The 17,898-nt window shown below is 38.4% G+C and overlaps 1 protein-coding gene across 3 annotated transcripts in view; it reads left to right on the plus strand.

The window, feature by feature from the left end:
- Positions 1-16,184, plus strand: part of igdcc4 (immunoglobulin superfamily, DCC subclass, member 4) — a 76,189-nt gene extending 60,005 nt beyond the window's left edge. For all 3 annotated transcript variants that reach the window (XM_055661157.1, XM_055661155.1, XM_055661156.1), the window contains 4 exons: positions 1,397-1,511; positions 3,070-3,301; positions 4,001-4,162; positions 7,223-16,184. In XM_055661157.1, coding sequence (XP_055517132.1) covers positions 1,397-1,511; positions 3,070-3,301; positions 4,001-4,162; positions 7,223-7,909 — 1,196 coding nt within the window. In that variant the 3' untranslated portion in view covers positions 7,910-16,184. The remainder of the gene's footprint in view (positions 1-1,396; positions 1,512-3,069; positions 3,302-4,000; positions 4,163-7,222) is intronic.
- The last annotated feature ends 1,714 nt before the right edge of the window (positions 16,185-17,898 follow it).

Below are 17,898 nucleotides of genomic sequence, written 5' to 3' on the forward strand. Positions count from 1 at the left end.
TTAACAAGCCGGGAATGAAGCATTAAATTATAAGTGTGAAACACTTTATACACTGAGAAGCCAGACAAATATACTGGTGACCTCCAAGTTAGGGCTTTCGGGTATTCAAAATTCACCCTTACAGAATTCACAAAGTATTACCCAAAAATTTGCTCTGGCTGATACCATTTATTTATTTTTCAACTTGTTTCATGACGCGTGCTGAGGATACAGCTTTGCGTTATGGAAAATCGCAACCCCCTCATGCTCCCATCCCCAAAATAACCTGGGGACACTTGTGTACCATCAAGAGTTTTGTGTGTGTAAGTTAAGGAAAAAGTCAATCAAATGCATACAGATGAGATATTGCACAATTTCTCCATGAAGCATTGTACAGTGCAGTGTTTGATTCACTAGGTGTTAAATTCCCACAACTGTAAAGAGGAGAGAACACCACTCACTTATTGCTCTTCAGTACGTCAACTGTGATTCACCATGATTAATCCCTCAATGTAAATAAAGGTTTTGATGTTTCTGTTTTTTGGTAGTGTTCCTCTTCAGCCAATCTCCCAAAGCATTGTTCAGACGAATTCCGTGAACATTCATATTAATTAATAAAGGAAAGGTTCCAAAGCCCATTTCACCAGTTTTGCCATCCATTACCTGCCCGCATGGCTGAAGCAACCTCAGATGGGTATCTTGGGCTGCATGGACGATCTGGCCATTCTGTGTTATATGACTCTTGGTTGGATGTTTTTTTTTTAAACTATTCTTCCAGCCCTTTAAGCAACCATTTAGATTTGATTCCCTGAACATCCCACACTATTAATGTTACATTAGCATGGATGCCAATTGCTCCATAAAGACTACTTACCCAGGAAAATGTTGGATTAGGAAAGCTTAATTTGGCCCTATCCTCATGAGAAAATCCCATGCCATTATATCACTTAAAAATATTATTTTAAATGAAAAAATCCTACAAGAAATGCCAGGCAGTATTACAGTTAAATGAGAACTAGGCTGATGAATGTGAATCATTTCACATGTCCCTTCACCTGGTGGCATGCTCTAAATGATTGCTTAGGGCTCCTTTTATTATAAATGTGTTAAGCCGACCTGATGATCGAGAGTGAATGATGGAACATTCAGCAAATTAAAAGTGGAGGTCATTAATCTGCTATCCAAAGTGACGAAGTGTTTGTGTTTCCACCAAGCATTAAACAGTGATACAATGCGGGAGAATTAAAAGCCCAACAGAGCTCCTTTCATTGAATTTAATGCTTTAAAACTCTAGTGAATACTTGGGTTGGCTGTGTGCTAATTACATTCTTGGACTAATGATATACACCTTGATTTCTATAATTGTGAATGCATGCTACAGATGTGACAGGCTACTGCTGTTTCCTTTTGTTTTCAGGACTGCATGATCTCCTTGATGTACATTCTGTAACAGGCATCATTGTAGGTGTCTGTCTTGGGCTGCTTTGCATTCTCTTCTGCATCTGTGCCAGTTTCTGGAACAATAAGCGAAGGTAAATAGCTTGATTGAGCCTAATTTATCTGTGCTTAATTCATTGTGGATAACCAATCTACGGTAACACATTCATGTTGTTTTAAATATGCACCGGTTACGAGTTTTGTAGTGTTTGAGTGTAAATGAGTTAATTAATATGAAAGATTATTGCACAGACTTTGTTCAAAAATGGAAGATCATGGGCAATGACTGCTTTTACAATGTTGTGACTAAACTTAAAACACAGAAAGAGAAATGTAATAAATGTGAGCTTATATTTTCCTGATTTTTATTTGAAATCAATGTAAATGTGCATTAAGATGCATGATCTCAGTCTTGGGGAATGTAAATGAACAGTTTCCTGCGTTTGCTTGCAGATCAGTATCAAACACACAGGTCATATATAATGCAGTTGACCGACTGTTCCATTACTGGAGAAGGTTTTCTTTTGTTCAATATTTATAGCGCATTACAAACGCCTGTATAAAACCAAGTTTATGATTTTGCTACAAATAGCAGAAAGCAAAAAATCTCTTTCCATTTACAAGTTCACCCAACTGCACCCCCCCCCCCCCCCCCCCCAACTCTCCAACTTGAGGCCAGTCACTGAATAGTAGGTCTATTCCCTGTCGCACTTCTGTGGATTCTGGACAAAAGCATCACTTTATTTCTGAATAGTTTTGCATTGTGCAAATGAGATTAGCAAGAGTTTAAAATGTTGAGACTCACAGCACATGGGACCGGAGTTGCCAGAGAATTTTAATCCATTAATCTGACTCGAGTTCCAAAGGTGAATGGCCATTGCTATAAAGGATTACATTGCTCAATCTGTGAGCAAATCTTTTAAATGCTGTTTCTATTTTTCTAATAAACTTGGTCCACGAAGGCTATTCTGATTGTGATTACTTTTTTCCTACCGCTCTCCATCCAAGTCTGAAGAAGTGTCTAGACCTGAAACGTCACCTATTCCTTTTCTCCAGAGATGCTGTCTGACCCGCTTACTCCAGCTTTTTGTGACTATCACCAGTTAGTGTGTTATAAATGACTGAGGAATGCATCAAGCATGGAAAAACTAGGATGAATTTCAATTTATTCCTCACTTGGATTTTTTTCCATCCCTAAAATTCCTTTCTATCCTTAACTAACTCAATTGTATGAGCCGGGTGCAGCATGCCAGAACATGACATCTTTAATAGTACTATTAGTCATAGTGTTATTAATTACAACAATAGTGGTAGTTATACATACTATTAGTACGATTAAAATTTTGTTCGATGTTTTATTATGCATTAAACACAAAGTTCTGGAGTAATTCACCGGGTCAGGCAGCATCTGTGGAGGGAATGGCTAGGCGATGTTTTAGGTCAGGACCCTTCAGACTTTAGATTCCAGCACCTGCAGTTCTTTGTGTCTGTGTTTTTATATGTTCTGTTTCATTGTAACCGGCATCCCATTAGCGAAAAGAAGACAAGTCTGACCATAATATTAACATAATTTTCCAGCAATTGGTTTCCTTGTTTGACTGATGCTGGAAGAAAAGTATAAATGAATAATGTTGGTCTTTCTCTCATTTACAGAGAGCCAGGTCCTGATTCTCACCAGACAACTGAGCAGTCCCACTCTCGCAGGGCAAGGAACGCATCATCAGCTCACAATGCTGCCCTTCCTCATGCTCATGAGCTTGAAACACTAATGTCTACTCTTGGTGAAGATCTATCGCTGCCACTTACTGAGATAACTGAACTCACTGACGTGCAAATCTTTATGAATTCCAGCCTTCCAGATGATGACATTCAGATTAAATTAAAGGTATTTTTGTCACTTTATGAATATAGTGGGATTTGGAAATCAGGGGTCAATGTACATTTTACAAAATGATAAGTTTCTATTAAAGGAGGAAGGGTATTGTGGGGAAGGAAACTAATTAGTTTCATTGTTCTTGCTTTATTTATCCCTCATTTCATCTTAAAAGTTTTGAAACGCTAACACGTGGAATCAAGGGAATAAACATTTTAAAGATGCTTTTAACATCGTAATGTTGTTGACGTAGTCTTCTCTTGCCATAAGACATTGGAGCAGAATTAGGCCTTTTGGCCCATCTGCCATACACCCATGGCTGATCTATTTTTCCTTCTCAGTCCCATTCTCCTGCCTTCTCCCCATGATGCCCTTACTAACACAAATCTATCCATTTCCACTTTAAAATCACCCAAATGTCTTGGCCTCCACAGCTGTCTGTGACAATAAATTCCACAGATTCCTGATCCTCTGGCTAAAGAAATTCCTCCATCTCCATTCTAAAGGTAGGTCTTTTTATTCTGAGGCTGTGCCCTCTGGTTCTGGACTGTCCCATTACTGGAAACGCCCTTTCCACATCCACTCCTATCTAGGTCTTCGGGTCTTTCTCTTCCAGAAGGTTTTCTTGCAGTGCTAATTTTAGAATATTTTCCTGTACTTTTCCTTTTATTTACTTTTTGATGAATGATGTTTCTGTTTTGATTCACAAAGCCTGCCTGGAATGGTTCTGTTCATCATCAATGGGCAAAAGATCCGATTTGCTACAGCAGTGCAGTCCAAGATTCTACTCGCAAGGCTAGTGAAACACTGCGCTTTGAGCCAGGTCCCAGTGAAGGTGATCTACGAGGAAATATTGTTTTTGACAGTTTTACGGTATGTCATTGATTATTCCCTAATCAACTCCTCCTTGTTTCCTTCAGACAAGTTCAAGGAGTAATTTAAAATCAAGATTGTCCATGAATACACAAAAAAAAAATTCTGAATGGGGAATACAGCAGACTGAAGTGTCTGTGGTTTTACATTTGAATTAATTGAGTTGAGTTTAGTTTATTGTCACGTACAGTGAAAATAACGGTGAGGTACAGTGAAAAGCTTTTGTTGCGTGCTAACCAGTCAGCGGAAAGACATGATTACATTCGAGCCATTCACAGTTTTTAAGAGAGAGTTAGATTTAGCTCTTAGTGCTAAAGGAATCAAGGAATATGGGGAAAAAGTTGGAATGGGGTACTGATTTTAGATGATCAGCCATGATCATATTGAATGGCGGTGCAGGCTCGAAGGGCTGAATAGCCTACTCCTGCACCTATTTTCTATGTTTCTACAGATACATGATAAAGGGAATAAAGTGAATAATTTTTAGTGCCAGTAAAGTCCGATCAAAGATATTCCGAGGGTCTCCAATGATGTAGATCATAATTTATGAATGCTCTAGTTGTGGTAGGATGGTTCAGTTGCCTGATAACAGCTGGGAAGAAACGATGGGAGAGGGGAGAAGAAAGAGTGGCCGGGGTACAACTCATCCTTGATTATGCTGGTGACTTTGCCTAAGTGTCGTGAAATTGAGTCAATGGAAGGGAGTTTGGTTGTGAAAGATCCTGTATAAGATGGGGAAACCACTGTTATTTAGCCTAGTCTATACATTTGACGTTGCAGAAGCAGAAGTATCAATACTCGTCAATATAGATCAGTATATTGAATTTCTTACAGAAAACCCACATACGTCATTCTTGGGACAAATATACAAGAAAAAATGTGTTTTCGTTCGTATCTGTCAGCAGTATAATTCTACCAACATCACTTAATTCATCAGCATTATTGTCTCAATATTTTTGCCAAAGTTACCCAATTCTTTGAGAAACGCTAGAGTTCATCTGATGTGCTTGAAATTCTTGCATGTGAAAAAGAATTAATCTTTGATTTGAGTTAATGAACTGTAAGAGTTTTCTCTAAATCAGGCATATGATGTAACATTCTAACAGACCGTGCTTGTAAACTCAATTGGATATTTACCCCATTGTGCATATAAATTAGAGCATCACCCCGAGTACTTAAATTTGCAAAGTATAAAGTTAATGTACAACTCCATCAATCCAGCTTGAACAGTTATTTTATTTCTTTGCCTCATAAAAATGGGCAGCTGATGACATCCTATGTTTATCTTACCTGAAACCCAGAGGTATTGTAAGAAATAATAAGCACATTTTGGCAATTTCATCCCAAATGCCTCATTAAATTGCACAGAAAGTTTAACTCTATTAGTGTAAGACAATTGGCCTCAAGGATTGGCTTCAATTAGAGGTTTCCTCCTGAATGTGTATATTTAGGACACACACCACCTACAATGTGCTGGGGACTGTGAAGGTTTATACAGTAAAAGACTAGAAGATTTGGGATGGCCGTATGTCAAGTTCACACTTCTACATGTGATCAGCAGATGGTTACTGCAGAATGGTCAACCAGCTGTATGACAACTACCAATATCTTTGCTCTGAACTTTTTTCGAATTGTGTAGTTACTTGAATAATGTAAGTGGAAAGACAACAAGATTAATGTAGGATCAGAGTCAACGGGGACCTTGGCTGAAGTTTCAAGTTTCCATGCTGTTATGCTATAACTCTAAGGTAGTTAAAATAACTGGGAAATTTGGTGCTTACAGAAAGCTGAATAGTTAGAATTAATTGGTGGAGGTTTTATCCCCCAAGACTGGAACACAGCCTATTCAACATTAAATTAAATTAAATAGACTGTATAGTGCACAGAAGTCAGTATATTTTCCATTCTTCGAATGATATGCCAGATATTGGTTATCATATTTTGCCTCGCAGTGCATTGTCAATGCTTTAAGCGGTATGTAATGAAAATCTGGAAATTACAACCTGTCAGATGATTTTTTTTTTGCAACCTGAGCATTTTCAAGGGAGGTTTAGTGCATTTGTTTCAATGAGTGGTGAGCTTCCATTTCAGTGGTGAACTTCCAGTTACAACATGTTCATGTATTTATTATAGAAAGGATGAAGAGGTAGATAACGTGCTTGATTAACAACAGGATATGTGTTTCTCAAAAGTTTCCATAGAAACAGAAATTAGGTGCAGGAGTAGGCCATTCGGCCCTTCGAGCCTGCACCGCCATTCAATATGATCATGGCTGATCATCCAACTCAGTATCCCGTACCTGCCTTCTCTCCATACCCCCTGATCCCCTTAGCCACAAGGGTCACATCTAACCCCCTCTTAAATATAGCCAATGAACTGACCTCAACTACCCTCTGTGGCAGAGAGTTCCAGAGATTCACCACTCTCTGTGTGAAAAAAGTTCTTCTCATCTCGGTTTTAAAGGATTTCCCCCTTATCCTTAAGCTGTGACCCCTTGTCCTGGACTTCCCTAACATCGGGAACAATCTTCCTGCATCTAGCCTGTCCAACCCCTTAAGAATTTTGTAAGTTTCTATAAGATCCAATCTCCTAAATTCGAGAGAGTATAAACCAAGTCTATCCAGTCCAGTTTCCATGGTGGAGTTCCCCCCCCCCCCCCCCCCCCCCAAATCTGGCACAGTTACAGCTTATTAATTGAGATTGATTGCTCTGATTAGCCAACAATGCCACTACGTACCATCACGAGATTACAAAGATGGGAGCAAGTGAACAAAATGTCCACTATTTTCATGTGATCCTTTGAAGTTAGCATCAATTTAGCTTATTGGTCCTTATTAGCTTAATGTGCGATGTATTGTACCGAGTAGCCATTCCCATTGCTTGGGGAACATCAGCAGCAAGTGCTATAATGGCACTAAGTGTAGACAGTTAGGAAATGTACTTGCAGGTTGTATTCTCTAATCATTTATCTACTTCAAAAAACATGATATCTAAATATTGAAAATACAGGATTGGAAGAACCAAATACTAAAGTTTTTTTTTTCTTAAATTCTCAAACAGGGTTCAGCAAAGAAAGAAAATCATCATTCAGGCCTGAATCAAGTTGAAGCTGAAGTTATTGTTCATTCTGAGTTATCAGCGTCAGAAAGAAATTCTGTTCTTGAGAACCACGGTTCACAAGGTAATGAAGGTCTTCTGACGAAGTCCTTCACTTCAGAATCCATAGAAGACCTTCCCAGTGAGGATATTATGTTACCTGGTGAGGACTGGAAGACTAAGGAAAATCTTGAGATTGAGTGCACTGCTGAAATACCAGCAAAAGCCCAGAAAGAAGATTATCAGACCAAGTTTACCCTCGCTTTGCCTGCGGCAGAGAGTCGACCTGTGGAGGTTTGCGAGAATTCTTTGTCTCCTGTTGGAAATGGAGTAAAGAACTGCATCGATGCAGAAAATCTCAAAGATGTCCAAGTAGACAATTCATCATTACATTCTAAAACTCAAAGCAAATTGAAGATCGTTGATTGCCACGGACTCAGCAATGGTTTTCAGAGCAGTGAGGGTTGGCAAAGTTCGGTCAATGGTTTAACGTTAACAAACAGAAACTCTGAATCGCCATGTCTAAAAAGTGCAGAGAGCCTCCCTGGGAGAAGTCAGTCTTTGGTTACAGGCGAGGAGGTCTCTGCTTGTCATTTCATTGCTTCCAGTATCACTACTACCTCAACATCTGAGAAAGACTTGTGTCCATAATCATTAACACACTCCCGACTTTGCCAAATACTGGGGTGAATCCTGCAATTACACACTCTGCGAGTGCCTATTACCACATCCACCAAGGATCCTTGCACAGCACTGGGTCATGAAATAACCTGGGATCACTTTACCAGGTTCCTGTACCTTGTATTTTAGATACATGCTCCTCTGTGATGGAATGATCTAATTTTATTTTCTGAGAGGAATTTTGCTTATTTAATATGATAAAGTAAAATTGTATGTTTTAGTGTAGCATTTATAATACTTCCACCTTCCTTCAATACAACAGAACTACCTCAAGTCTGTTTAAAATATTGAGTGGTATTGTACTCCATTAGTTTTGTCGCTTGTTTCTATAGATGTTTTATTTTCATTTTCTTTGCACAGGTTTTGTTCCAACTGGAAATTACTTAAGCAACTGTGCTGATGAAATGCTATAATGAAATTAACTTTAAGAAACAGATGCACATGCACCTTTTCAACCATACCCCACTGCATCTGTCAGGCGCAAGATCCATCAGATCACAATCACAATAATACTTTATTAACCAAGTATGTTTTGCAATATACGAGGAATTTAATTTGCCAAGTCAGTCATACAAATAAAAAACAACGGAACACACAAAACACATTTTAACAAAAACATCCATCACAGTGACTCCTCCACATTCCTCACTGTGATGGAAGGTGAATAAAAGTTCAATTGTTGTCGGGTAACTTTGAGAGAGGTTTTAGATGTATACATTACGAATGGAAAATAACTATTTTTCTTATGGAAAGTGTGCCAAATTGCAAGATGTTTGTACATTATCATTCTGTCAGATCACTGATTTGGCTCGAAGGTGTGTTTGTAACTTCTAAATCTGTGACGAGTGAAAGAGTCATTTCTTCTGGGTTGCTCCTCATCTTCCACAGGTTTGTGGGAAAATACAAGGAGACATTGAAATGGGTTTACACCACGGGCGAGGTGGATGATGAGAAGAAACCAATGAAGGAATTCACGATGCTGATCTGTAACTTGTAATGGAAAATAATTACATGTGGGGGAGAGGGTACTGTGAATGATGGCAATTTCAATTTGAAACTCAAGCCTTACTTTGAACCCACCACCATCCCCTAACTATAAAATGAAGATTAAGCCTTATGAAGACCCAATGCCACATGTTATGTGCAATTGAAAACACTTCATCACCGCTTCAAATTTATATTTTATTACAAAAAAATTGCATACCCTTCATTTGTGTTTACAAGTTTGAGATTGAAGACTGGTAAAATAATACACATTTATGACTTGTTAAAGTGCATCAACTACTGTTTCACAATTTTAGGAATGCTGTACATACCTAACAGTTTTACTGTGTACATATTCTCTATTGAACATCTGTCATATATAGAGCCAGTTTCTTGTGTAAAGCACACCTTTCCATTTATTGCACTGTTCTATAATAGAGCCGTATACTTTGACTCAATAGAGCAGCATTGTAGAACATCTAATTTAATTAAAATCTATCTACACAGCTTAATATCCATTATTATTTCAGGATAGATTATGGCACATGTCACTTCTAGGTCAATCATCTCTTGTCTTGAAATTGCCAGTAATTTATCATCTTGCAATATTTAAAATCCATCAGCAGTCTAATGTACTTGATCATTTACTCTCTTGTGGACAACATCTTATTTTATCTGTTCAGGATCTGTTTTGAAAAGTACAGAGACATTATGAGGCTTGGCACAAGAGGTGTATTGATTATCCAGGATTGACAGATTAGACTCTCTGCATTGAATATTGATAACAGCAACTGTATTGACCTGCATAATGGTGTTCATGTTCGCAAATAACCTGATCACTTATTGTTGAATTCTTACAAGATATTCCATTTTGCAAAAGGTCTTGTGGAGCAATCTGTGACACCACGTTTTCCGATGGAGTTTGCCACTCTGTACAATTGCACGTTCCCTTATAGATGATGGTTATTAAATGAGCATTTCCAATAAATAATACAACTGAGATACTTCAGCGCGCTCCCAATGGACTTGTGTTTGTGATATTGCCAGTGCCATACGGTAATTACTGTGCTGTCTAAAATTTGCTTGTGTTGTGATTTTTATAGCCACAGCCAGAGCCAACTTTGCAGGCTTTAGATTTGCTTACAGCCTACCGCAGTTACAGCTCACAGATCAATTACATATTTTGCTACCATTGTTTCTTTTTGAGCAAAACAGTGCCTGCTTGTATTGTAAAGTTGAGTTTATGTCAGATCTACAAGTACGGTGTGGTACAGGTGCTATGAAAATGTTGCTTGCAGCTGTATCGTACTCACATAGACGCGGATGAACACACACAAAAACAAATGATACACACAAGATTCTAAAAGAAGACTGCTACAAAAATGTAATTAGTGCAAAATCATAATTGGAAGATAAAACAAGTACTTAGTGGTCTAAAAGAAAGGTGGGCGATAGTGTTCTGTCGACAAGGTAGGATTTGAGTTGTGCAAATTGGTTCAAGAAGCTGATAGTTGTTCCTGATGGTGTGGGACTTTAAGCTTCTGTACCTTCTGTTCGATGGTTGCAGTGAAAAGACCGCATGACCTGGATGGTGGGGATCCTTGTAATCATAGTCATACAACACGGAAACAGGCCCCTCGGCCTAACTCGTCCATGCCGACCAAGATGCCCCATCTATGCTGGTCCCAACTGCCACATTTGTCCCATGTCCCTCTAAACATTTTCCTATCCATATGTGTTTTAAATTTTGTTACACTCCCTGCCTCAAATACCTCTTCTGGCAACTCATTCCATATACCCATCATCCAAAAGTTGCCCCTCATCTTTCCTCCCTCACCTTAAAACTATGTCCTCTTGTTCTGATTCCCTTAGTATGGGTGAAATATTCACCCTATCTATTCCTCTCATAATTTTATACAACTTTATAAGATCACCCTCAGACTCCTGCGATCCAAGATATAAAGTTTTGGTCTGCTCAATCTCTCCCTATTGTTCAAGTCCCTTGTAAAAATCATCTCTGTACTCTATCGTCTTCCAGGAGTCAAATAAAAGCTTGGCCAGGTTGGTGTGGGTCGTTGGTAATGCGGGCTGCCTTTTTGAGACAGTTTCTCATAGGCATCATCAATAGTTAATATTCATTATGGTGTCATTAATAATTTCACCCATAGTGGACCTATCAAAAATTATCCAAGGCCATGTTGCACCCAAGGATCTAACGTAACAAATTGTGAAGACTAACTTTGGGTGTTAACAGTGCCTTCACATGATAGTGTAAGGAAGGATATTAAGTCCTTATGATGCAGAATTAACCAGAATAGCACCAGAGATCAGTGACTGAGAGACTAGAAAAGATGGGACTGTCATTACGATAGAATAAAGAGGAGTTAATACAGGGATACAAAATCAAGTGTCTTTACCCAGTGGGAAGGTTGACGATGAATAGAATGGAATTTCACTGTACCTAGATACATGTGACAATAAAGTACCATTGAACGTTGAATAGATTTCATGGATAAAGGTAAAGACATTTTAAAAAGAGAGGTGGGAGTGGGGCAAAGCCTGACAAGTGATAGGTGGGTGTAGGTGAGGAGGGTGGACTAAGTGACAGAGGCTAGAGGTGAAATGGTGACAAAAGGGTGTCCGATAAAGAAAACGAGTGAAATATAAAGCCAGGGGGAGGGGTGTAGATGGAAGGAGACAAGGAAGGGGGGGATAAAAATAAATTGAGAGACTTGAGGATGGCGCACAAAGGAGGGGGAAGGAGCAGGGTGACTGAAGGGGGTGAGAGGGAGAAATGAATGCAAATCAGGGTGGGCAGAGCACAGGAAAGGGGTGAGAGGAAGCTTTACTTGAAATTGTGTGATTTGATTTTCATGCAGTTGGGTTATGAAGTACTCTAACAGAGGTGCTGTTCCTCCAGTTTGCAATGGAGGAGGCCCAGGACTATGGAAATGGGAAGAGGAGTTAAAATGATTAGCAATCAAGTGATCCAGCAGGCCTCAGTGGTCCAAATATGTTTTCTGCAAAATGGTTTCTTAGTCTACATTCGGATGTTGCCTCCGGTACTTTGTGGTTTCTTCAAGATTTCAGCGTCTGCAGTTCTTGTGTCTGCGGATAAAAAAAACTCTGATAACATGATTAGATCAACGAGCTGCCAGAAATCCATGAACATCTGCCTTGACCCTAAATGAGCGTTTCTTGTTTATGCTGTTTCTATTTAGTGCAAGGTAACCTGTTCCAGAGTTTTCTTAAAAGTACTTGTTCAGGTGACAAATGACATGTGAATGGTTGTTTTCAGAAAGCTGTATAGAGAGGAAAACTTGAGTGATGCTTTAAGCACGTCCTTTGGACACTCAGAACGTGGAATTTGTCTCTTCAGATGATTGCCCTATTATACACAATTTATTTCGCCTATTGATACTTGGTTCAGCCACTTGCTGTTACATTGTAGGCAGAAAGTTACGAGCTGCTGCAGATATAAGTGGGACCCTCACATCTTCCTCCAGAGCTTACAAATACAATTGTCATGTTATGTGGAAGCTCCAAATGTTATATGGAGAATTAGAAGATGTGGCAAATACACTGTTTGCACATGGACTATTGCTTGTGCCAGCAGCTTCACGTTTAGAAGTTATTTATATATGTACTTGTAAATCACTCTGGATAGTAAATAGTTTAGCAAGGCTGGGGAATGAATTGAGACCTAATGCATTTTTTTTCCACTTGAAGTTGGGAACCTGAAAGTGATTTTGCTAAAACTAATATGCAGGACAGATTTTAGGGCATTTTCATAAAGGTGTGTTGTGTAACAGTTGCCCTGCCTATGCCACAGCCAATTTGCAAACATGCATATCGATCGCATCTTGCACATTTCACACACTCACTAATGTATGGTGACGATTGTGTGGATCCGATGATGTGAGTATGTCAGACTTGATCTGCGTTTGCCCTTACACCATTTATATAAATGGTTCAACCTCGAATGAAAAGAACTATTCTTACAAATTAGTCATTTGTGGATATCTTCTCAAATTTATATTTAGGTTTATTATTGTCACTTGTACCGAGGTACAGTGAATGCATTGTTTTACATGCTATCCAATCATATCAGATAATACTATATACAAGTATAATCATGCCAAACTCAAGTATAATAGATCGAGCAAAGGGATACGGAATGCAGAATATTGTTCTCAGCATTATAGCGCAACAGTTCCAGAGACAAAGTCCAATGTCAGCAATGAGGTGGAGGAGAATGGAACAATTCCCCAGCCTATGGGAGAACCATTTAAAATCTGATAACAGAGGGGAAGAATCTGTTTCTGAGTCTGGTGGTGTGCGTTTTGAAGCTTCTGCACCATCTGCCTGACAGGAGCAAGGAGAAGAAGTAATGATCGGGTTGTGACAAGTCTTTGACTATGTTGGCTGCTTTTCTGAGGCAGCCTGGTGTAGATGGAATCAATGGTAGGATGTCTGGCCTGTGTGATGGACTGGGCTATTTCTCCAACTCACTGCAATTTCTTGTGGTCTTGGCAAGAGCTGTTCTCAAACCAAGCTTTGAGACAATCTAACAATTTACTTTCTATGGTGCATCTGTAGGTGTTTGTAAGAGTCATTGCATGCATGTTGAATTTCTCAGTCTCTTGAGGAAGTGGAGGCATTGGTCATCTCAATGTGGTTAGTCCATGCCAGATCATTGGTTATATTTACATACAGGCACTTTATAGCGTTGTGGATGTTGGTTAAGGTCAAAAGGTCATAGACTTAGACCATTTTGCCCATCAAGTCTACTCCGCCATTCAACCATGGCTGATCTATCTCTCCCTCCTAACCCCATTCTCCTGCCTTCTCCCTATAACCTCTTGACACCTGTACCAAACAAGAATCTATCTCTGCCTTAAAAATATCCACTGACTTGGCCTCCACAGCTTTCTGTGGCAAAGAATTCCACAGATTCACCGCCCTTTGACTAAAGAAATTTCTCCTCATCTCCTACCTAAATGACCATCCTTTAATTCTGAGGCTATGACCTCTAGTCCTAGACTCTCCCACAAGTGGAAACATCTTTTCCACATCCACTCTACCCAGGCCTTTCACTATTCTGTATGTTTCAATGAGGTCCCCCACCCACCTCATTCTTCTAAATTCCAGCGAGTACAGGCCCAGTGCCGACAAACGGTCATCATAAGTTAACCTACTCATTCCTGGGATCTTTCTTGGAAACCTCCTCTGGACCCTCCCCAGAGCCAGCACTTCCTTCCTAAGATTCCCCAAGTTTATTCAAGAATCCATAATGATACAAAAGAGTTTGCCAAATGGATTTGTTGTTTAATAGAAGTATGTACTTCTTAATAGAATAAAGATGGGCAGAACCAAATATAAAAGTCATCTGTGCTTATGGTTGCTGCCTTTGCACTGATGTCCGACTATTTCCAACATGCATGGTTAAGGAATAGTGTTATTTGTTTCTTCCAGATCATTGAAACCAGAAGTATCATTGTATCATCTTCATCTTTCTTCATATTTAGTCCAGAGTTTGCTGGGTTGTGTCTAGATGCAACTGGGTTCCCTCTCTGCCTAGTAGATAGCCATGAATAATTTCAACATTGGAGATTTTTTGTTCTAATTTCATGCCATATTGTATAATGGTTGAGTTTGTACAAAGAGCTTCACTTCGACTGCAATGCTTTTGCATTCTTCCTCTGCATCACAGATACTGTAGTAACTGTGCATGTTAGGATGCATAGTTGTCATAATACTAGTATTATGTACTAAGAGCATGTCAAGCTAAACCAAACTAAACGGGCCGTTTATTCCTGGTGCATCCACTTACTGCAACTCCAACACATATAGTCTTAGCTCAATACATACAGTATCTAAATACATTACAATTATTTCATATGCACTGTTAGAATTTGCCTTATGGATATCAGCAAAGAATAACATTTGAATTATGTGCAAAATACGCAAGTTTTTAACTATAAAGAATTTAACTTGTAATTTCCAGATTTTATGATTGTACTTGTTGGAAAATAAGTTTAACATTAGTTGGGATTTTCATTCAGGGCCAGTCCTTATTCTGCAATCTTTACTTAATTAACTGGCTTTGATGTGCTCATATGGATTTTTTTAACGACAGACAATAAATTTGTAATTGTGGTAACAAAAATTAAATACGATCCTGTTTCTTCATGTTTGTTTTGAAACTTTCTGGGATTGCACACCGAACCGAGGCTCCACAAAATAATCTGTTGCCTGTTAATAATTTAACACCTATAAAAGTGTGAGTTGTGCAAAAGTGTTCAATTGTGCAAATGCTTAAGTGTACAGTGAGGCAAGATGACCCAAAAAAATGTTAATTGTTTTCCATTTCCAAAGTGCATTGTGCAAATTTGCAGTTGGTGATTGAAGTTCGGCATTTGCCTTTTACTGTATCTTAAGTATAAATACCTAGAATTGTGAATAACACTAGATTGTAAAATTGTGCCTTGTGTATTTTAAGTTTGTTGTCCTGCTTCCTTTATCTATCAGTTTTGTGAAAACCTGTTACTGATGTGTTATCTATTTCAAAGCGCTGTTGCAGTGTAATGATGATTTTTCTTTTAAAATCAGTGTATTGCAAAATGGTTGATATGCGGTTCTATACTACTTGTTGCTGCTGTTGTGATCAAGAACCCCAAACTTTCTATTTCAAACTTAACCTGCAAATTATTTAACGTGTACAAGGACTAACAAGTGTTACCACTAATGAAAAATATTTAATATTTGAAAGTTTTAAGTTTTACAAATTTAGTGTGGAAAGGATTTTGTCAAATTAATTCAAATGAACCTTTAGGTGAGAACTACTATTTCATTTATGGTAATTTTGTTTCTTCAAGGTTAAGAAGTGTATTATCTTCCAGTGTTGTTGCAAATAATGTAACACAATGTACTTTGCAACAGTTACAGCTGTGTGTAAAATATTTTTCAAGGTTGGAACATTTGAGTTAACTGTCAGCATCTTCAAAGTATTTAAAGTGTTAAATCATGCACCACTGTGTTTTCCATTTTCCTTGTAGAATGAGCAAACTACTGTTTTATTGTTCATACGCCATTAATTTTTAAGTCTGTCTGGTTTTGACTGTGTGGTGCCTGCAACCTGTTTCCTTATGATTCACTACTTGCTCAATAACAAATGCACGAGTATTGTCTGTTTACGGGTTCAAATAGCTGTGGAGAGAAGCTGTTTATCTTTTTATTGCATAAAAATGTCAGTTTGGTACAGCAGCTCTTTTTATTGCAAACAACTCCATTCCTTGTACTTACAGTAGGATATGTCCTGATTCCCTGTTCTTCACTCTCGTGGGGGAAAGTGATTCTGCCAATTTATTGTTAAAACACCTCCTTTACAGAATGCACAGAATGCTAATCTGGAGTGGGGAATGCTGAACCTGGTGACTGCCATAAATTAGAAAATGTACAATAACATCTACATTAATTTTTTTTTAAAAGCTTCAGTACAGAAGGAACTCTCGAATGTTATGATCGTTTATCTGCTCGCACAATTTCACACTGCGGAACCAAGAGTTAGATAGAGTTCACTGGTGGTTCATTGGATAGACACACAAAAATGTAGAAGCAGGGAAATTGTCTGTATTCTTGCTGCTGTTCAGTCCATTCCTGCAATCTCTTGACTAGACTACAGCTTCTGTGTCTTCATAACCTCATCGGTGACATTTTGTCCATTAGAGAAGGCTTTCATACCCCGTGCTATCTCACCCCTGTTGCTGAAACCCTCATCGTGCCCTTGCCACTGCAGAACACCGGTCCCAAAGTCATTAAATACCCAGCTCTCTATATCCTATTAAGACATAAAGTGAAATGGACTCAGCATTCAGTTTTTTTTTTAGTTTAATGTCACGTGTACTGAGGTACAGTGAAAACCTTTGTTGCGTGCTATCAGCAGAAGAAAGCAGAAAGACAATACGTGATTACAATCGAGCCATTTACCATGTATAGTTACTTGAAAAGTAAATAATGTTTAGTGCAACATAAATCCAACGTGCCAAGCAACATTGCTTGAGAACATGGTTAAGCAACATTTCAGGTCTGGACCCTTCAGACCTGAAACGTCACCTATATATTCTCCAGAGGAGATGACTGACCTGCTGAGTTACTCCAGCACTGTGCCTCTTTCAGTAAACCAGCATCTGCAGTTCCTTGTGTCTCTATATCCTATACTGCACTGATGTTGACTGCCTCAATTTTTAAATTCCAGCTTTTTCACAAAAATCCATTCATAATTTTGGTCCTCCACAACTCTAAATGTAAGCAAAAGAACAACCTCTTGCACTTTCCAACTAGAGAAGTGATAATTAAAGAAAAGTAGAAAGTTACTGTTCCATAAATCATCAAACTATAACTGTACTTGAGTTTGCCTATCTTGTAGGTTCAGTGAAATGAAGTATCGCAAATGTCTCTTGAGAGATGTTGAATATATTAAAAAATACATGCGCCTAGCTGTGGACTCATTTGGCAATTCATGATATATTTAACTTCAGGTATCTATGGCAATAAAAGTAAGGAAAGAAAATGTTTCTGAAAGGAAGCAGTGGATAATTCAACAATTGCAGATTATTTGTAGTGAATGAAAGTTCCTAGTTAATTTTAAGAATTAGAAAGTGCCACCATCATAGAATATGAACTTTATAAATAATAAATCATACAGTAATGAAAAACCATGAATCTAAAAAATGACCAGTTTGTTTCAGCATAATGTTTGCAAATCCAATTTTTATCAAGAATTACACAAGTTTTGCAAAGTTCAACTCATTGGAATGAACATGTTGGAGCATTAACCAAAAAATCACACTTCTGAATGGCTGAATTAATTAATAACAACACCAATTGCTATTGTGAAATTGATGACCATTGGTGCAAGATTGGCAAATCTCAAAGGTAACATCAAATTGAAAAGTACCCCTTCATCAACCTAT

This window comes from Leucoraja erinacea, chromosome 33 (assembly GCF_028641065.1).
Source record: "Leucoraja erinacea ecotype New England chromosome 33, Leri_hhj_1, whole genome shotgun sequence".
In the NCBI taxonomy this organism is placed as follows: domain Eukaryota; kingdom Metazoa; phylum Chordata; class Chondrichthyes; order Rajiformes; family Rajidae; genus Leucoraja; species Leucoraja erinaceus.